General features: G+C 53.0%; 1 protein-coding gene across 3 annotated transcripts; it reads left to right on the top strand.

Annotated features, from left to right (window-relative positions):
• Nucleotides 1–1,275: 1,275 nt before the first annotated feature.
• KLHL26 (kelch like family member 26) lies at nucleotides 1,276–18,280 on the top strand. Of its 3 annotated transcripts, XM_082298119.1 has the most exons (3): nucleotides 1,276–1,380; nucleotides 12,026–12,208; nucleotides 15,482–18,280. In XM_082298119.1, exons 1-3 carry the CDS (start codon nucleotides 1,334–1,336, stop codon nucleotides 17,061–17,063), a joined length of 1,812 nt encoding a protein of 603 aa, XP_082154245.1. In that variant the 5' UTR covers nucleotides 1,276–1,333; the 3' UTR covers nucleotides 17,064–18,280. The 3 variants fall into 3 exon arrangements, with proteins under 3 accessions (XP_082154245.1, XP_082154246.1, XP_082154247.1); XM_082298120.1 differs by lacking the exon at nucleotides 12,026–12,208 and having other exon boundaries at nucleotides 1,298–1,380; XM_082298121.1 differs by lacking the exons at nucleotides 1,276–1,380; nucleotides 12,026–12,208 and adding an exon at nucleotides 14,980–15,310.
• The last annotated feature ends 1,911 nt before the right edge of the window (nucleotides 18,281–20,191 follow it).

The following is a 20,191-nucleotide window of genomic DNA, read 5'->3' as shown; positions in this document are numbered from 1 at the left end:
TTAATTAATGAATGTCTGTAAAACGCATTTGGAGCTGGGAATGAAATGTGCTGTGGAAATGCCAAATATTTTTAATGCTCCAGCAGATTTAGGAGGTTTAAATAAGAAAAATACACAGCTTTTCCTCTCCGAAACAGATTGCTCTCCTTGAAGCAAAGAGCTCCAGAACATGAAGTTTTCATCAGGCTGACTTGAAAGGGAGTTTTCACGGCTTTCCAAGCGCGTTCGTTCTCATGTACAAATTCCCCCCTTTCCCTTCTACAGATGTGGACCCCGAGCATGGGAAATCAAAGAAATCTACCCCCGGCCGTTGGCAGGGCCAGCGCTATGAATAATTTCCTGATTCCCACTGATGACTGGAATGCCCCCTCGACCAGATGCGCGCCGGCTTTAGGAATTACACGGACCCCGCGTGGCCTCGGTGGCTTTGGGGAGAGCTGGGAGGGCTCTGATGCCGACCATGTGTGGGGACGGAGGCGGTTTTGGCAGCGGGGCGAGCAGGGATCTCCAGCGACAGGACTGCACCCTCTGGAGGGTACTGCTGCTCCTGCACGAGGAGGTTTTGGCCAAAAATCCCCCTCCAGAATGGCCCAGGTGGCCTGGCAGGAGGTTTTGTCCCCACCAGGGCTGTCCTCGCAGTCCTGGGCGCCGCAGGTGACATTTAGTGATCCGCAGGTGGAATCCCGAGGGAAATATTGGGATTTCCAGGGCAGGCTGTCGTCCGATAATGCTCGCATGGAAGGAACTGGTGGCCTGTGGGGCGGTGACCGACCTCTGGGACCCCGCAGCTGTGGGGCGGTGGCTGCCACCGGGACATCCGAGGGATTGGGACACACCCCCAAGTCCTCTCAGCCATGAGGCAGTGACAGACCCCCAAACTCCACAGGCTGGTGGGGGTGACAGAGCCCCGATCCCCTCAGGCTGGTGGGGGTGAGAGCCCCCGGCCCCCCAATTCCGGGGGGACAGCCCCCGGCCCCCAATTCCGGGGAAGGTGACAGCCCCCGGCCCCCCAGCCCCAGGGGGAAGGTGACAGCCCCCGGTTCCCCAATCCCGGGGGGAAGTGACAGCCCCCGGTCCCCCAGCCCCGGGGGGAGGTGACAGCCCCCGGTCCCCCAGCCCCGGGGGGAGGTGACAGCCCCCGGTTCCCCAATCCCGGGGGAGGTGACAGCCCCCGCACTCCCGCGGGGCGGTGACACGGCGGTGGCGGCGGGGCGGCGCCAGGCCCGGCGGGCGCGGAGCGGAGCCCGCGGCTCCCGGTCCCCGCCGCTCCTGCGCCTTTAACGCGGCGGCCCCGCCGCCTCCCCCGCGGCACCGGCGGCGGCGGCGCTCGGCGATGGCGGAGTCCGGCGGGGCCGAGTTCGGCGCGGAGCGGCCGAGCAGGTGAGCGGGGCCGGCGCGGCCTAGGCCGGGCAGCGGGGCCGGGCCCCATCGGCCCGCGGGGCTCCGCCGCCTTCCCCCGGGCCCGGGGTCACGGAGCGCTGGCCTGGCCGAGGAGCCGCTGCCCGGGGGCGCTGTGGCGGGTGGCAGCACGGCCCGGTGCCCGGTGCTCGGTGCTCGGTGCCTCAGGGGCCGGGGATTGTCCTGAGCGGGGCCCGCGGGAAGGGAGCGATCGTGATGAGCAGCGACGCTGCTGCTCGTGGGGTGTGTGAGGAGGGAGGCTGAGGTTTGGGCCACGCTCTAAAGCAGAAAATAGTGTGAATGCTATAGTGAATCCTACCGTGAATCGCACCCAGTGAAACCGCCCCAGGGAATCCCACCCTGGGTCAGGTCTGTGGAGCCACCAGCTCTGCGGGTTTGTAGAGACACCAGGTGCAGCAGTTCCAGAGACTTCCAATGTTTGGTGTTTCAGGCCCATTCTGCTGCCCCCCATCCCCTCTGCTGTGCCCCCAGCCTGCAGATCCAACCCAGTCCCTGATTTTGGGGGGGTCCCTCAGGCTTTGAAGGCACTGCAGAGCAGGTGGTACCTGTCGGGGTGATGCTCTGGGTGCTGCAGGTGGTACCTGCTCACGGAGGAGTTTCTGTTCCTGGGGTTTTCCTGTCTGTCGCCATCCCGAGCTCGTGTTGGACAGTGTTCAGGGAGTTGTGGTGTCTGGCTCGGGGATGTTACGCTGTCGCTGTCAGCCCGGGCTGTCACTTTGCTTCAAAGCATCGTTTATCCTCAGCTTCGCTCAGCGTTGCCTCCTGAAATAACCACCCGTGTGTGTCACGCCGTGGAGGGGAAGCCCTCCCAGGCATTGTTCAGTGCTGGAGAAGCCTCTCTGAATCCTTACCTATAGATTTATCCTACTTTTTTCCACCTCAGTGACCACCTGTGCTCCTTGAAGCTCCGTGCTGTGTCACCTGTGGCGTCTCATTTCATCCCTCTGCACCTCCTTTTCCTTTCTCAGGCAGGAATTCCAGCACTTCTTACTCCAGGTGTTGGTAGCACTGTTCCCCTGGCACTTGGGAGTTCCCTGGGCGTGCAGCAGTGAGAAATGGAAGTAATTTGTTTCAGGGCTGTGATAAATCACCCAGGCTGGAGCTGCAGCAGTTTTATTCCCCCGAGCTGCAGCTCCGTCATGTTCGCTATCGCTGAGTGTTTATTTTCTTTGTTAATTTTAAAGCAAAGCTCGTTGAAGTTTGGATCCTGCTTCTTGTTGCTTGGGAGTTGAGAGGATTTTTACTTGCTTAAAGGTGGATTTATTGGGGAACATGAGGAGAAATCTGATGGGGGACTTTGGATGTGCTGTAGAGCGTGAGGAGGATTCCAAGGGCATTCCTTGGCGGCAGTGGTTCCTTGTTAGGTGCTTCCACTTGTGACTTTTTTGCACTTCTTACTGACTCTCCAAGGCAGGAGGACAGAGGCTCTGGTGCTGTTTCACACATGCCATTTGGATGGTGCACTGCAGCTCCAACACCACGGGCAGAATTTCCATCTTTGGAATTGCTACTGCTTGCCCGGGAGCTGTGGCTGCCCTGGAGCAGGAAAATTCACTTCTCTGCTGGGATCCTGCTCTTTCCTTCAACACAGAACAGGCTGGGCAAGACCATGGGGACAAAAGGCCCTGGACACGCTGATGGCATGAGACAAAGCCACTCCTGGGCATTGAAAAGCAAATGGCCCCAATCTTCTATTTTGGAATAAACTTTCGGTTTGTTTTTTTTTTTCCTTTCTTCCTCCTTGGGTAGAATTTCATGACTTACAAATGGGTTTCATATTTTACTCCCAGCCTTCTTTTATCACGTAGAGGGAGAGTTTCAGGCTGCAGAATTCACTCTGTAGCACTGGGAATGTGCTTTGGGGTCAGGGAGAGGAAACCTGGAACCTTTCGGGATCCCCAGCAGGAGAAGCTTCTGCGCTCGAGCCATCGAGGCATCGTTGTTGCAGCGTTGGTGAGGTGGGGTTGTGCAAAGCAGGGTCACAAAAATCTGGGAAAAACACCATCCCAGATGCTGGAGAGAGTGTTCCCGTGCAGGCCTTTCCATGGGAATTGATTGAGGTGTCCAGAAAAGCTGTCGAGGAATTAATAGGGAATAATCCCTTGAAGGATGTGCTGACGTGTTTGCTGTGAAAACCAGGAAGAACAGGCAAGGTCTTATCTCAAATGTCTGGGTTCCCATCAAGGGGATGCTGACCTGAGCTTCCCAAACTTTATTCCTTCTGAGAAAGTGGTGGGAAGGAGAGGAATGTCCAGGGGGATGGAGTAAAACCACAAAGGGGGAAGATAAGGGCCGTGAGCCTGCCTTGCTCTGGAGTTCCTGTCATCTCCTACAGCTTCACCCTTCAATCACACTTGGTATTTTTTCCCTTTTGGAGCCGAAGTGGAGTTTTTGTGGAGTTTCTATGATCCATCCTCTGCCACATGGCAAGTTTCAGACAGATTTAGTTGTTAGATCTGGTAGACGTGGTGTAAATGTTTATGCTCTAACTGAATCACTGTAAAAATAACTGCTGCCTGCTCTTGCAGTGTTGGGAGAGTCCCGAGCTGGGGGTTTTGTTTAGACCAAAAGTAAACTTGGGGGGATGCTTTAAAGGTTCCTGTCCTGCCTCCAAGTGTTGTGTGGCTTTGTAAGGAAGGGCCTCACAGGGTGGGATGATGGTTAAAGTGTCTTTCCCAGTTTCTCATTTATTAAGAAATGCTGGAGTTGCACAGAAATTCGGGATCTTTAAGAAAAGCTGTTCTGGTGGCCTTGGGTGGCTCTGTTCAGGGCAGGGTGGCACAAAGCCTGTGCAGGACAGAGCTGCCCACAGAGCTGGGAAACAAAATGATGTTATGATGGGCACAAACCTGTGTGCAGAGGGTTCAGGTGAGCAGAGGAAGACAGATCTGAGCTGGAATTTGATGCCGCGATGCCGAGTGCCGGGGCAGCTGCTCCCACCTGCTGGGAAACACCAATTCCCTCATTTCCATGGAAGGAATGATGCTTTTGCTGCTGCTCTCTGCTGTTTCATCACCTTGTGCTGTTTTTGCCTGAGCTCCCTGGCTGCTCCCAGGCTCTGATCTGGAGGGTGGAGGTGCAGGGAGGGGAGAGGAGTACCTACTCTGCACGTAGCTACTCCCGTTGTGCTATTGCCACACTGCCCACGCCGTGCAATCCATGCTGCAGAAACAGCCTGGCACAAGCACCGCTCCTGGACCTCTGGAAAAGCTGGAAGTTTCCCCGAGTTCTTCCCAGGTGTGGAGCGGAGGGCCCGGGATAGTCGTGTAGGGCAAGGTGGGGAGTGATTTTCTTGCTGTGGGGACCTTTCTGCCCCTCCAGAGCTGCTGGCAGAGCTGGTACGGGCTGTCCCCACAGGGAAGGTGACCCAGAGGTTGCTGAGCTGTGCAGAGCCCAGGCAGGTCCTGACGGATTTTTGGATGGACGTGCCCAGAGCGCCGCGGATCGGCTCCCAGAGGTGACAGGGTGACGCTGGAGCGGGTGCAGGGGAGGAGGCCGGTGTCCAGCAGTGCCTGTGTGCGGGCCAGGGGACACTTTTGGGGTGGCCTTGGTGGCTCTGCTGTGCTTCCCGACACCACTAGGTGCCTCCCAGCCTTTGCACTGCGGGGAGAGGCTCGGGAGCACCCGCTGCTCCCTCGGGCTGCTCCAGCAGCCCAGGCTTGGGGCACGGCTCTGATTTTTGGGTTATTTTGGACGTGAGCTTCACTTTTCACACAGCAGGGTTTGTCCCTGAGCTGGGGGAACGTGGAGCTGTTTAAGGCAGAGCTGTCGGGGAGTATTGAGGGTGCAACGAGCCTGAACTTGGGGGTGTACGTGGATTTTATGGGATGTGAACCCTACAGTCTGAGGGGCCCTGTGTGCCTGACTCTGTCACTGCTGTCACACTGCCACAGCAATGGACATGCTCCGAGTGATTTTTGTGTTTGCTCTGTTTGTTCCTGGCTCAGAGGAATTAGGTTTGGGGCTGATAAAAAATAATCACCATCAGGGTTATGGGGTGGGGGAGCACCTTCCCATTCTCGGTCCCTGTGACAAGTGCAGGTCGAGGTGGTGGCAGGGCAGGGCAGTGATGGGTGATGAGTGTCACCTCTCCAGCTGTCATCTCTCTGCTGGGACCAGAGGAAAATCCCAGTGCAGGACAAGACCCTCTGTTGTAGCTCTAAATATGGGTAGAAAAAGGAGAAATAGCAAATCCTTGTAAATAATCTCACTGTGACATTTTTGCCCCTCCAACCCCTGGTATCCAAACCTGGGCTCTTGGAATCCTCACCTGAGAGTCCCTCTGGTCCTTTGGCTGCTGAATCACCAAACTGCTTTTCCCACTGCACCAGCACAAAGATGCCACTGGCTTTGTGACAGAAACATTTGAGGAATCTGATTCTGGGGGTTCTTTGTTGCTGTTTTTCTTCCCCCCCACAATTTGTGCTGGGTACAGCACGTCCTGCCCGGGGCCTCACGTTGAAACTCTGGGCGGTGGCACAGAGTTGAACATGTTCACATCTTTCACCCTCCACTTTTTTGCTGCTCTGTTTTACCAGGCCAGCCAGATTTTGACAGCCATCCAGTTTTATTAGTGCAGAAACCAAAATCCCACCTCCTTTGGCTTGCAAACAACCTCCTGATTGATGCCTGGGAGCAGAGTAAATTCGTGTGTGTCTGCTGGGCCCTGTGCGAGCCCAGCTCAGAAGAAAAGAAAAACAGAGATTTTGGAAATGTCTGGGACTTCTAAGGGTATTAAAAAAATAATATTTCAAAAATAAATAAATTGAAAAGCTTCTTGCTGCTTTACCTTTGGGCTACAGGGTGTCCTTGGTTTCAGCTTGGGGGAAATGGGATGCAGATAAGCAAATCAAAGGATCAGCAGGACCCAAGACAGAAAGCACTGGAAAATGAACCAGGTGCCTCCTGGCTTCTGTAAAATCCAGCTTTAATTGCTGTTTTCACCAAATTGCAGGGCTGAATCTGGCCTGGGTTGGCTGGTAGTGGTCAGTGTGGGAGCACAGCAGCACCCAGTCCCATCCCAGTGCCGGCCAGTCCGGCTGCTGGGAGAGGGACCAGCCTTTGGGGCCCTGAAACAGAACGAAAAAAAGTTTAAGTAAAAAAAGTCTGCTGGGTTTTGTCCTTTTTCTTTCTTAAATCAAGAATGTTCTTTGCTCTCCCTTTGCCAAACATTAAATTCACTTAAATTTCGAGGCTGGAGACTTTTCCAACTTTCCTGTTGCACTTGAGGCATTTTCCAGAGGACCATTATTTTCACACAAAGTGTCGCTCCTTCTGAAATTCAGCCCCATTTATAATCTCTTCATTTGAGCCCTGCAAATTGCCAGTCACTTTTAAAAAGCGATATTAGTCTCAGGCTCTCTCCTTTTATTTATTGCTTTGATGAAAGAGATGGTGTCAGGAGTGGAAAATGAGTGGAGGCAGAGGAGGGAAACGGGAGAAATTAAGGGAAGGAGTTGGAAAAGGGAACAAAGAAATCGATTAAACGCTTTTTTTTTTGCTCCCATATCTTGAGGATGATTATGTTTCGCTGGAAAACATCTCCTTCATTCAGAGTGTTAATATTTAATTAGTTGCTGATCATTAAGTGCTTATTGTGGTTGCTAATTTGGCCAGGAAACGCTGTAAATGCTGCTGGGAACAGAAGTAGGTTAACAGGGCAGGTATTTTTGTGCTTCGGTGCCTCATCTTCCTTGCCCCCAAATTTCCAAGGAAACTTCTTGCTGTGTCTTCTTAGAGGGATGCAAAGGCCACGGGAACGTCATCCCAAAATCCTAAATGAGAGTCTGGGAAGCAGCAAATCCGCAGTGAAGGGCTCAGCCTTTCTGCCCTAACGTAGCATTTGTGAGTGTGGAGTGCTGAAAACTCATTTTCATCATTTGGGCATGTGATATAAAGCCTCAGGATCTGAAATATTACAGTCACCATGGCTACCAGTGACTTATCTGAGGGAGTTTGACTTTTGTTTTGATTTTAAGTGTCTTAATTGTAGTTTAAAAATCAGAATCTAAATGTGTTTTTTTACTTAGGCATGAAACTAAAGGCATTAAATGATTTGCATTATTAAAATATCTATAATGCTGCCTGTCAAAGGTTCCTAAAGAAGGTCCTTAATATTCATCCCTTATGTTCTAAATAAAGTTACTCTCCAGCTTTATGGGAGTTCTGCTTCTCTCACCACAAAAAATGTCTTGCAGGTGCCTCGCTGGCTATTTTGCAACCCCAAACCTTTTGTTTAGCCTTGGAAAAGCTGTGCCACTCCATACCTGCTGCTTTCTCACACATTCTGCTGCTTTTCCTCCTTCCCCTCCTGTCCCCCAGCTGTTCCCCACGGGGTCCCACCTCTGGAGCTGGTGTTTATGGAAGAGTTTGGCTGCTGGAAGTTTGCCCTGCTCAGGAATCCTGCCAAACCCCCTCGAGTTTCTCCTGGATGAAAAATTACTGAGCACCACCTGCCCGAAAAGTGGGAAAACGTGGGGATGCTGAGCTGGGATGGAGAGCACCGAACTGCCCCTCCTTCCATGGTGTAAAAGAAGAGGAGGAACACGACAGGCAGTGGTGCAGCCGAAGATTTTTCTCCCTTAATTCAATCACTGAAATGTTACAATCTGTCCTGCTCTAATTCTCTCCACTTGTACTTGTGCAGCGGTTGCAAACATGCTGAAATATGAACTCATGCTTGGTAAGCCTTTAATTCCAGCTTTGATGTTTTTAATCATCAGTACAGATTTGGTAAAAATGATTCATTAGCTTGAAACGCGTCTTGGATTCCACGTGACGCTGTGGGGAACGGAGGAGGCAGCGCCAGGGGCCGCTTGTTCTTGGGATGTTCTTTGTGCCTGAGCTGATTCTTGAAGTGTGGCCCTCAACATCTCAGCTTTAGAGGCCTCTTGGGTGTCCAGATGCCTCCTCTCTGCATCTGGTTTCGGTCAAAACCCGAGCGCTCCTTGCTCAGAAATGTGTGAGCAGAGCCCGTGGTCGGTGCGCTGGGGCGAGGGCTCCTCTCTGGGTGCCGCAGCAGGAGGATTCCTGGCCTCGTTTGCCTTCCCTGCCTTCCCTGCCCGCTGTCTGCCTGGAACCACTCCCTTAACCCTTGCTGGGACATCTCCACACCCTCTGAGCACCAGGGTTCGGGCTGGGGTTGGTTTCCCCCACGCAGAGCTCTAGCCCGCAGTGACCGGAGAGGATTGAAAGCAATCTGGCTTCAGAGCAGAGGCTCGGAGACAAATCCTCAATCCCATTACTTGTTCCCTGGCAGTCCCTGGTTGGATCTGGGGTACCAGGGATGTTATCAGAGCCTCTGAGGCTGCTGCCCAAAAGGCATCGCCCTCCTGGCTCAGCGTGGCTGTCGGATTCCAGCTGCCCCCGCCGTGCGTGCCATGGATATAAAGATCCCTTTCATGGCTGTTTCCATATGGAAAGTGGCATTCCTGTTCCTGTAAAGCCACCTTTGTGCCAGTATATCCACGTGAGAGGCCCTGGTGGTGGGAGGATGTTGGGATCCCCGCCGTGGGATCTTGGTGCAGGTGTGATTTTTGTGTCCTGTGTTCTTCCGATGGATAAATTCGGGTGCAGCCACAGGCCTGACCCTGCCCCAAGCTGAGGTATTGAAGGGCTCTCTGACCACAGAAACCCCACAGAACTCCAGCTTTTTGAGGACAAAGATGAGCATCCCGAGGAAAATTCCAGAAGCTCTCCAGCCCTGCCTCCCTCGGAAAGGGAAGGAGCGGAATAAACACTTTCTCCCTGTTGTGCTGAAAGGCTTTTATCTCCCGGGCACGTTCTGAGCTTCGAGGAGGAGCAGCAACTCTTCCCAGGTTTTGTCTTCCAGGCTGTTCCTGCTGTAACAAATTGTTAAGCAACAAGTACACGGCATTTGGAGATCTGGGATGAGATAGGGACAGCCGCACAAAGGCGCTCTCAGATGTTCAAGGCTTCCTTTTGTGCTCAGGGGTTTTATATATTTATTTTTTACTCTCTGGCATCCAACTGCTGCTCCTCTTCTCCCTCTGTTCACGGTGCTGGAGTGGGAGCCAAGGCCATGGATTCAGGTGTGCTCCCATGTCCAGCCAAGCCTGCTCTTATCACAAATCGCTTTTTTCTCCCCGCAGAGCAAACACTGCTTGGTGCTGTTCTCTCACCTCTCCTCCTCCCCCTTTGTTTTCCGTAAATCCCTTACTTGATTTCTCATGCTTTGTGTGGATTTTGTTTTGTTTCCAGCTCGTTTTTTTCTCCTTAAAATCCTTTTTTTTTTTTTTTTCTGGACTTTAGCGATGCTTTTCTTTTGTTTTGCCTTTTTTTCCCCCCTCCTCAGAGTATTGTGTAATCAGTGGATCCTTTTATTCTACCCCTGTAAATAGACAAAGGAACCAGAACAGGGAGTTTTTCCTGGAGTAGCTGTTCGATTACCTGTTGAAATGAGTCCCACATCCCAACACCTTTATTCCACACAGATGGACCCACCCACCCTGAGCTAATCCTGTAAAAGTGAATTGAGGAAGAGGAAAAAAGAGGAATATTCATGCAGGTGACAGCTGTTGTCTGAACCTGCGCTTCGAGGGCTGTGGATCCAGGGACAGCATTCCAACAGGGATGAACGCCGAGGCTGGGAAAAGGAATGTTTGAAATCAGTCTAAAAAAAAAACACGGAAGAAAATTCCCATGAGGAGACTCCTGCAGGAGATCGAGTGTGGTGAAGTCACAACGAATCGGGAATTGCGGCTCCCGCCGGCTCTGTCCCTGTGGATTTTACCTGCCCAGCCCGGAGCAGAGCGGCTTTGCTGGGTGCCTGCTGCTGTGTCCAGAGGGAACATCACTTCCATGCTGCTGCTGGACGTTTCCTCCTTCTTCCCCCAGCAAATGCAAGTTCCAGAAAGGAGAGGGAAAGGGGTTTGACGTGGTGAGAATCCACTCCTCGCTGCCCCAATCCCTTCCCTCTTTTTCCTTGGGAAGAGCTGGAGTGGACAGACATCTCTTGGCTTGCAGAATGTGGATAAAGGTCCTGTCAGCAGCTGCCTTTTTGCTAAGCCTTCTTATTCCAGCAAGGAACACTCCACGCTCTGCTCTGAGGCTCTTCAGAGTGCTTTGATTTTAGGGTGGGGATTTCAGACCACCCTCACCCAGCTGAGCACCACCAGCCATCCCAGTAGGAGCTCCGATGGATTTTTTGAGGCATTCCCAAGCCTGAGGAGCTCGAACCAGCCTGCCAAGGTTTGCTCTGTGCATCCCAGCGAGCTCCAGAGCTCCCAGTGCTCTGATGGACATCCCAGATTTCCCCTCGCTCCCTCTCCCTAAAGCTTGCCGGAAATTGCAACCCGATAGGAGCGAGCCCTGTCCATTGTTCCTCATTGTTTGAGGATTGTTTACATCCACTTTTTTGTTATCCCATCTCCCTGACTCTTCCCTGACCTCTTGCCGGCTCGTTTGGTCCATTGTGTGTGGCTGTTGTTGTTCCAGGGAGTTCTGAGGGAGGAGGGTTGGAGCAAACCCTGGGATTACTCAGCCCCAGCCTACTCCTCTTTGGCTTCATTGCTTTATTCCACCTAAATAATAATAACAATAAAGATGATAATTCCCTCTAAGTGCAGTCCTAAGCCACTCTCCCGCTGTGCATTTGGGAGCAACTCACGCAGCTTCCCAGACTCGGGATAATCTCCTTGGGATTTTTTAATGTCACGTTTCCATAAGACATTCCTCAAGGACGCAGAGACCCAGCAGCAGGATGCTCCTGGAAACATCAGCCCCATCCTGAGTATTGATCCCTGTGTTTTCTCCCCAGGAGCACACAGGATCTTGATCCTGAAAAGTCGGTCAGAGCTGGATTACATTTGCAAACCAGTTTGGGATTTCCCACGAGCGAGAGGGCTCAGGGAGTCTTGCAGTTGGTTCTGGAGTTCTTTCCAGAGCATCCCGCAGCCCCTTCCCCTGGAGCAGGGCTCCTGCTGCCTGCGAACGCAGCGTTCCCACCGACAAGTGCATCTGAGGCCAGGCAGATCCCGGGATGATGCTGGGGAACACGTGTGAGAGGCACTGGGAGAAGCAAGGAAATGTTTACGCTGGGAGGGGACTGTTGACAGTGCAGTTCAAACAGCTGACGTTATTCAGGGCAGCCAGTGCCGTGCAATATTTTGCTTTTTGCTTCTCTCCTGGGGGTCAGGCAGAAGGGAAGGATCAAATGGGGCTGGCAGGGCTGTCCTTGGCCAGAGCAGGGAATCCAGCAGCTGCAGGCAAGGAAGGTGGTGAGGAGAAGCAGCAACTGTGGCTCGGTGTAGTGGTTGAAGTCGAGGTCAGGGTGGATTCTGGGGCAGCTCAGCGCAGGGACACCAACATTCCCTGGATATTGTGGCCCCAGGAGATGTTTGGGTGGTGTCTGGAGCCCCGTGTGTGCTGCAGGGTTGTCAGTGCCAGAGGATAACTGAGAAATGTGGAAGTATTTTGTGCTGGGAGAAGGGAACACGAGGTGCTGATGTGCTGGGTGGCTGTTGAGCTGGGAATTGAATTTGCCTTCCAACTGGTCCCAGTTCCCGTGCGTCCCCATCTCGCTGGGTGGGTATCTGACATTCTGTGTTCGTTTCAAACCAGCCTGTCTCTCTTGTTCTGTTTTTAGCATGGCTGACAAGAACAGCACCCTGAAATGCACGTTCTCTGCTCCTGGCCACAGCACCACGCTGCTGCAGGGACTGGCCTCGCTCCGAGCTCAGGCTCAGCTGCTTGATGTCATCCTCACTATAAATAATGAAGTGTTTCAGGTTCATAAAGTTGTCTTGGCTGCCTGCAGTGACTATTTCAGGTGAGAATCCCATAGGGAAGCAGGCATTTTTACCTTTCCTGTGGGTTTGCTGTCTCCCCATCCTCCCCCACCCCAACCTCCCCACCGCACCCCAAAAGTCCCATCCCACAGAAATCTTTGGAGGTTTGGTTTGCTCCATGGATGTCCTGCAGGCAGGTTGAGGTTCAGGATCAGTCCCTCTGCACTCAGGTTTGTTCAGCTACAGCTGCTGGGCCAAGACAGGAGCCCAAGCCCAGGTTTTGAACCCACCTGGGCAGGTGTTGGTGCTGCTTTTGCTCTGGAGCCACTTGAGCTGATATGGAGGTAGCAGTGAGGCCTCCAGAATGAGGCATCCCATCCTCCTGCTCTCTTTAACCACCACTGATGTGTCTGTAGTGCTCCCTGCCCATGGGCTGAGAGCACTGAGGTCCTGAGAGCGCTCCCCAGATCCCAGAAGATCCGGGAGAGCTGTCCCAGTTGGTGTGGGTTGAAAACCGAAGCACCCCGAGGAGTTTCTGCAGCCAAATTAATGCAGAGGGAGCCAATTGCAGGGCAGGGAATTCAGTCCTGAGTGAAAACAGGTGTTTTATCCATCTTGCCTCTGTCACAGGATCACAGAATTGTGGTTGAGGTTGGAAAAGGTCTCCAAGGTCATCAAGTTCAACCTTGTCACCCAGCCCAGAGCACTGAGTGTCACATCCAGGCCTTCCTTGGACACCTCCAGGGATGGGCACTCCAAACCTCCCTGGGCAGCCCCTGCCAAAGTCTAATCACCCTTTCCATGAAGAAATTCCTGCTGATGTCCACCCTGAGCCTCCCCTGGCACAGCTTGAGGCCGTTCCCTCTTGTCCTGTTGTCCCCTGTTCCCAGAGCCCAACTTCCCCCCGGCTGCCCCCTCCTGTCAGGGACTTGTGCAGAGCCACAGGGTCCCCCCTGAGCCTCCTTTGCTCCAGGCTGAGCCCCTTTCCAGCTCCCTCAGCTGCTCCTCAGGACTGACTCTCTCTGTCCAACTCCTTTGGAACGGCTCTGGCTGGGAATGGCTTTGAGTCCGGGATCTTTCTGGGGCAGCACCAGTGGCAGCGTGAAGTGAGGGACGTGCTGGAGACACCGGGTGCAGGGAAGGCTCACACTCATGGAGAGCTTGAGCTGGGAGTTGTTCCAGACTCTGGGAGGGCTGGAAAAGGGGCTGTTGATGGGATTTGCAGTCCCTTGATGTGTAGGTCCCTCCCAGCAGGTAAACAAGACCAAAGGGCTTCACCTGGCATCTCTCTGGCATCCCTGTGCCCGTTCTTCAGCTGCTCTGTGTTCACACACATTTTCCAGGCTCTTCCCTCCCCTCTCCCTGTGGTAACACAAACCTTCCAGGCTTATCACTCTCCTGAGCAGGCACACAGTTAATCCTGGAGCTGCTCTCCCCCCAGATGCTGATGGCACTGTTTTATTCCTCACTGCTGGGTGCAGGGCCACTGCCAGGGTGGTTTCACTGTCGAAATCTAATTGCTGAGTAGGTTCCTTGTTAGAACTTCAGTGGTGCTGAAGAATGTCGTCCTAGGGAACAATGGCAGAATAATCCAGCTTTTCGAAAACACTCTGGGTTTTTTTCTGCAGGAAGGGGGAGGGAAAAGAGTGAAATTGAGGCATTTATATAATCAGCATTTTAGAACCGTAACACTTTTCGAAGGGAATTGCATTCTAGTGGATGATTTGTCTTCAGCATGGCAACAATAAACGCTTTCCTCTCTCTGTTCAGCTGGTGCAGGAGCACACACGTGGCCGGGTGTCCTCTGGGGCGAGGGATCAGGGCTGGGATTTGAGCAGAATGCTCTCATCTGCTGCACGGACAAATAATTGGGAACAGCGTTCCTGGTCACTCGGTTACAGCGGGCTGATTTCACATGCAGATATTTCCTTATTTAGGTCATTTAGGATTTCTTGGGTTTATGCTGGACGGCAGCAGGTTTTCTAGCCTGGTTTGGACAGGAAACTTGGAACTCCTGTCTTTTGACAGCGTTCCCAAGATATTCCTTTATTCCTGTGTCGGTGCAGGGTCTGTTCAGCATTTTTTCGGGCTGACTCGCACCTTGGAGTCGGTGCAGGCAGCTCTGGTGACACCACAGATTTACCTTTCCCATGGAAAAGAGCAGGTTACCCAGGGTGGAAAAAACAGCCCAAAAAGTGCAGTTTTAAGATCTTTTGTGTGACAGTTCATGGCCTCGCAGGGACGTGTGTGCAGTGGCAGAGAGTGGTGACACTCCACGTCGCCCCATGTCGCTCTGTGTCACCTGCTCTGACTTTGCCTGACCCACAACTGCTCTGCCGCTGCTCCTTGAACACCAAGGGGTGCAAACCTTTGCCCTGAGCCACCCCTGGCTAACAAAACCCTCTGGAACGGGCTGTAAATGGCCCAAACCCCACAAGTGCAGCCCCGTCCCCATCCCCATCCCGCCCCCGGCGGCACTGGGAGCTGCGGCCCCACAGCCCTCGGCGTGGAATGTGCTTCCTGTGGAATTTAGGAGCCTCCCAAGGAGGTGATCCAGGGCCTAAGCTCTGCGTGGCCTGGGCAAGTGATGTGCTCGCAGCTGTGCTGTAACTGAGCCTTTTCCCCCCGAATTTTGTTTAATTGCCTGTCAGCCCCCTGCCGTCGGCGTTGCTGGAGGGGCTGCGGCTCCCATTTTTTAAGGCGTTGGGAAGGAGCCTTGGAGGGGAGGTTGTGCTGGAAGACCAAAGCTGTTCACGGGATGTGTTGCACCTGCAATTTTTAAGCCATTTCGTAGTTCCCTACGAGGTAACGGGATCACAGGGCCTGAAGGCTGTGCTGCCAGGAGTCACTGAGCTCCTACCAGAGGTGTATTCCTTCCTTGTGCTCCCAAATCTTAAACCTAAACCTAAACCCCTTCAGGGTACAGCTCCCAATCTCTGCTGGAGCAGATCCCGTGGGATTCTTTTTTGTTGAGTATCACAGATTCATTGGTGTCCAGAATTCTCCACTCCCTGCTCTGGCAGCTCTGCCTCTTCCTGGAGCTTGGTCCTGTGGTCTGCTCTTATTCCTGCTGCCAGTGGGATTGAAAAACTTCTCCAGTTGCTGAATATTCCTCCTCAGTGCACTGTTTATGCAAGCCTTATGTAAGTCGTTGCACACTCTCATTTCTCCTGGCTCGTAGAGATTTAGCCTTGATTTATTCCCCCCCTTCCCCATCCTAAGAGAATCAGAGTGTTCAATAAAATCCAATTCCAAGGTGCTGCATCTTTTGCTTAAACAGGGGGGATTTTTTTGTTTGTGTTCCTGACCTGCAGGGCGATGTTCACGGGCGGGATGAGAGAAGCCAGCCAGGATGTGATCGAGCTCAAAGGTGTGTCTGCCAAGGGCCTGAAGCACATCATCGACTTCGCCTACAGCGCCGAGGTGACTCTGGACCTCGACTGCATCCAGGACGTGCTGGGAGCCGCCGTCTTCCTGCAGATGGTGCCGGTGGTGGAGCTGTGCGAGGAGTTCCTCAAGTCTGCCATGAGCGTGGAGACGTGCCTCAACATCGGGCAGATGGCCACCACCTTCAGCCTCGCCTCCCTCAAGGAATCCGTGGACGCCTTCACCTTCAGGCACTTCCTGCAGATCTCCGAGGAGGAGGATTTCCTCCACCTGCCCTTGGAGCGCCTGGTGTTCTTCCTGCAGAGCAACAAGCTCAAGAGCTGCAGCGAGATCGAGCTGTTCCGCGCCGCCGTGCGCTGGCTGCAGTTCGACCCCGGGCGCCGCGCCAGCGCCAGCCAGGTGCTCTGCCACATCCGCTTCCCGCTCATGAAATCCTCGGAGCTGGTGGACAACGTCCAGACCCTGGACATCATGGTGGAGGACGTGCTGTGCCGCCAGTACCTGCTGGAGGCCTTCAACTACCAGATCCTGCCCTTCCGGCAGCACGAGATGCAGTCGCCGCGCACGGCCATCCGCTCGGACGTGCTGTCCCTCATCACCTTCGGCGGCACCCCCTACACCGACAACGACCGCACCGTCAGCGCCAAGGTCTTCTGCCTGCCCGACGCCGGCGGCCGCCAGTTCCGCGAGCTGACCGAGATGGAGGTGGGCAGCAGCCACTCGTGCGTGGCCGTGCTGGACAACTTCGTGTACCTGGTGGGAGGGCAGCAGCTGCAGTACCGCAGCGGGGAGGGCGCCGTGGACGTCTCCTACCGCTACGACCCCCACCTCAACCAGTGGCTGCGCATCCAGGCCATGCAGGAGAGCAGGATCCAGTTCCAGCTCAACGTCCTGCGCGGGATGGTTTACGCCACGGGCGGCCGCAACCGCTCGGGCAGCCTGGCCTCGGTGGAGAAGTACTGCCCCAAGGACAACGAGTGGACCTACGTGTGCTCCCTGAAGCGCAGGACGTGGGGCCACGCCGGGGCCACGGTGGGGGACAAGCTGTACATCTCAGGGGGGTACGGGATCTCCGTGGAGGACAAGAAGGCCTTGCACTGTTACGACCCCGCCGCGGATCAGTGGGAGTTTAAGACCCCCATGAACGAGCCCAGGGTGCTGCACGCCATGGTCAGTGCCAACAGCAGGATTTACGCCCTGGGAGGCCGCATGGACCATGTGGATCGGTGCTTCGATGTCCTGGCTGTGGAATATTACGTCCCCGAGACGGACCAGTGGACCACGGTGAGCCCGATGCGCGCGGGGCAGTCGGAGGCCGGCTGCTGCTTGCTGGAGAAAAAGATTTACATCGTAGGGGGCTACAACTGGCACCTGAACAACGTGACCAGCATCGTGCAGGTCTACAACACAGAGACTGATGAGTGGGAGAGGGACTTGCACTTCCCAGAGTCTTTTGCTGGCATTGCCTGTGCCCCGGTCATCCTCCCGCAGGTGACAAGCCAGAGGTGACTCTGGGCTGCTCTGGGGTTGTGGGAGAGGGAAGGACAGCAAACAGCTCCAGTTCTCTGCTCCAGAATGTCCCTCCTCCTGCTGGGGAGTCCTGGCAAGCGAGTTCCATCAGCAGCACTTGTCAGCCAGGCAGACTGAACAGATGTTACAGCTGGGAAAAGCTTTTCTCTCCGCTCTCTCTCTTTTTTGTGGGGGGTGAATTTTGCCAACTTTTCGTATTTTTAAAGGCGTTACACGCTGCAAACTCTGGCAGCTCAGGAGTCACTCAGCACTGGGGTCTTGTTTCCAAGAGACCAGGTGGGGGATTTTTTATCAATAGCTCCAAAAATAAAAATCGTTGTGCGTCGCTTTGTTGTTTTTTTAGCAAACAAACAAAAAAATACCAAAACCTGTGTAACACACTGACCTCCAGAAGCAATAAAGGGACAGTGGGAGCTACAAGAGCTCAGGTGCTTGGATTGTGAAACCAGATCCCTGTTTTTCAAAAGGTGACTTTTCCTTTTTTTTCTCCTTGCTGGAAAAGGGAATATTTATCCCTGCGCACCTCTGGTCCTCATTGCTTGGATCACGCTGCAATTCCTCGCCCCCTCCAGCTCCTCTAGTGCAGAAGTTCTCCCTTAATTGGGGCGTGCAGAGTTTGCAGCACTAAAGCCATGGTGAAAGCTTGATTATATATAAACAGGCATGATTATTTGGGTTTAGAAGTGCCAAAAAATTTGGCTGCCCTGGCAATAAGAGCTCTGCAGTCGTCCATCAGTGAAGCCAAGAGCTCCTGCAGTTTCTGGGTCAGGATTTTCACCTTTCCCAACACCTTCATCCCAACTCTTCCTCCACTAAAGGAGGTGGGTGCTACTCTTTCAGCAGCTGGAAGGATTTCTTCCTTGCCATGGGAATCAGCTGCTTGGCATCCCAAAATTATGGGAGTCCCAGTGGAATGTGGTTTCGTTGTTGTGGTGGTATTTTAAATTAAGAGGTTGGTTTAAGGTGGCTCTGTGATTTTTGTAAAATCTTCACTGAACACTTCCTGAACTTTCCTCCCCTCCAAGCCATTTTCCTTATTTAATTTGATGAATGAATTGCAAAAATCTCTGCTTTTATCAGGAATTCTGTTTCCAAGGGCTTTGTTTTGTATCTGTGTCGGCTTGATTTGGATGCACACGGTCTCCTTTTGTAGAGAAGCTGTTGCATTCTGCTGTGAAATAAATCCTGGGCTGCAACCTTTAGTGACAACTCGTAATGTCTGGTGTGCTGATGAATCCTTGGGAGCTCTGTGCAACGCATGAACTCCACACCTCAGAGGTTTTTCTGGAATTCATGCAATCAGAGCACCTTTGGGTACGATGCAGGGCAGGCGTTCTGAATTTCAGATGAAAGTGATGCAGAATTTCGTCTGTTCCTCTCCATTTGCTGGTTTGCCAGTAATAAACTGATGGAGAGGACGTGTTGCTGTATGGAATGCTGCAGTTGGAGGCCTCGCAGGCACTTAATTGACTCCTTTTCTCTGCTCCTTTGGCCTGGCCTGGCTGCCAGAAACGCCCAGGATGGGCTTGGCAGGGACAGGAGATGCTGAGAGGATGAACTGGAACTCGGTTCAAGCTTCACAGTTACAAAAGAATGGATTTTCCTTGTTAAATGCTTCCACGTGTTTATAAAAATGGTATTTCTCAGGTTGGTAACAAATGGAGGAGTTCCTCCCTTTCCCATTTGCAGGATCTGCTTAATCCTCTTCTGAGGGTGTCAATTCTTCATCCAAAGTGACAGAGGAGAGTTTAGGAGGGATATTCAGGATAAATCCTTCCCTGTGAGGTTTTCCCAGAGCAGCTCTGGCTGCCCCTGGATCCCTGGAAGTGCCCAAGGCCAGGTTGGAGCGGCCTGGGACAGTGGGAGGTGTCCCCATGGCAGGGGTGGCACTGGATGGGCTTTAGGGTCCCTCCCAACCCAAACCAGTCTGGGATTCCGAGATTCTGCAGCACTTAAATACTCTTCCCTGCTTTATTTCAATTTTCCCCGATTCCTGTGGCAGCAGTGGATGGTTTGGGTGTTCTCTAATCCCTGAGATTTCCTGGATGTGCAGCCATGGTTCCCATCCCACACACGCCTGGAGATCCGTGCGAAGACCATCCCCAGAATCTCTTCCTGGGAAAACCAAGCTTTACTTTTCCCTTCAGGCTTCTCAGGTAGGTGTGTGTGTGTTGGGGGCAAAGGGGGAAAAAGAGGAAAAATCCTTGGAAAACGTGGAAAAACGTCATGGGTCTCATCTTTAAGTCAACCTTGCCAAAATAAATGTAACCTGGGTATTCATTCCTGTTGGAAGTGTGGCTTTGCAGGCAGGAGGATGCACAAAGCCCTTCTGGGATTGTATTTATTAAACAACTGCCTGCCCCAAAGCAAAACTAACCTGGGATTCCCATTCCCACTCCCTGCCACTGCGCAGCAGCAGCTGGGAAAGAATCTGGAAGTCTCTGGACCAGAGCACCGCAGCTCTTTGTTGCTGGAATGTTCTTTTTATAGCAACGTAAATAATTATTTCTCATCAAGCAAGCTGGAAATATTCTGGCCACTCTAAATTTAGCAGAGACTCAAGTATTTGTGGACCATAAATATTTTGGGTCATAAATCTGACCCCTGTGCAGGGATGGAGTTGTGGCTCTGGGCCGTGCTGGGCACGACCTCTGTTTTAATTCTGACAATAAATGGATTTGGTTCTTTTGGTGGGTTCAAAAATTGATGGTTCAGGAGGGTTTTCCCATAAATATGGATGGGATTGTGTGAAAACACTTCCCAGGATGCCCCACATGGAAAGGAGGTGGACTGAGCTCCTCTTTTCCTCAGGAATGAGCAAAGCCAGATAAATGTTTGATCGCACGCGGAGCAATAAAAATTCTGATCTGGTCTCAGAGCAGCAATAAAAATTCTGGGGGTGAATTGGGTAAATTTGGAAATGCCCCTGCACAAATGGGGGAGCAGGAGGAGCTGGAGCATCGTTAGCACAGAGCCCGTGTGTCCCTCCAGAGGCTCCTGTCAGGGCTGGGATAATAATTCCTGTCTCCTCTGATGTTTTATGGGCCTGAAATTGTGCTTAAAACTATAAAGGCAGCCCTGGGAGTCTTGGCAGGGTGGAGAGCAGC

This window comes from Coloeus monedula (genome assembly GCF_965178545.1).
Source record: "Coloeus monedula genome assembly, chromosome: 27".
Lineage (NCBI taxonomy): Eukaryota > Metazoa > Chordata > Aves > Passeriformes > Corvidae > Coloeus > Coloeus monedula.
The sequence above is the reverse complement of the archived record's forward strand: the minus strand, read 5'-3'. Positions and strand labels throughout refer to the sequence as shown.

What these genes read in the sequence shown, in the direction of transcription:
- KLHL26 (XM_082298119.1), top strand. Translation starts at nt 1,334, where the DNA reads ATGGCGGAGTCCGGCGGGGCCGAGTTCGGCGCGGAGCGGCCGAGCAG. An exon ending in GGCGCGGAGCGGCCGAGCAG is followed by an intron (nt 1,381 to 12,025) that starts GTGAGCGGGGCC and finishes TTCTGTTTTTAG; the next exon opens with CATGGCTGACAAGAACAGCA. An exon ending in GCCTGCAGTGACTATTTCAG is followed by an intron (nt 12,209 to 15,481) that starts GTGAGAATCCCA and finishes CCTGACCTGCAG; the next exon opens with GGCGATGTTCACGGGCGGGA.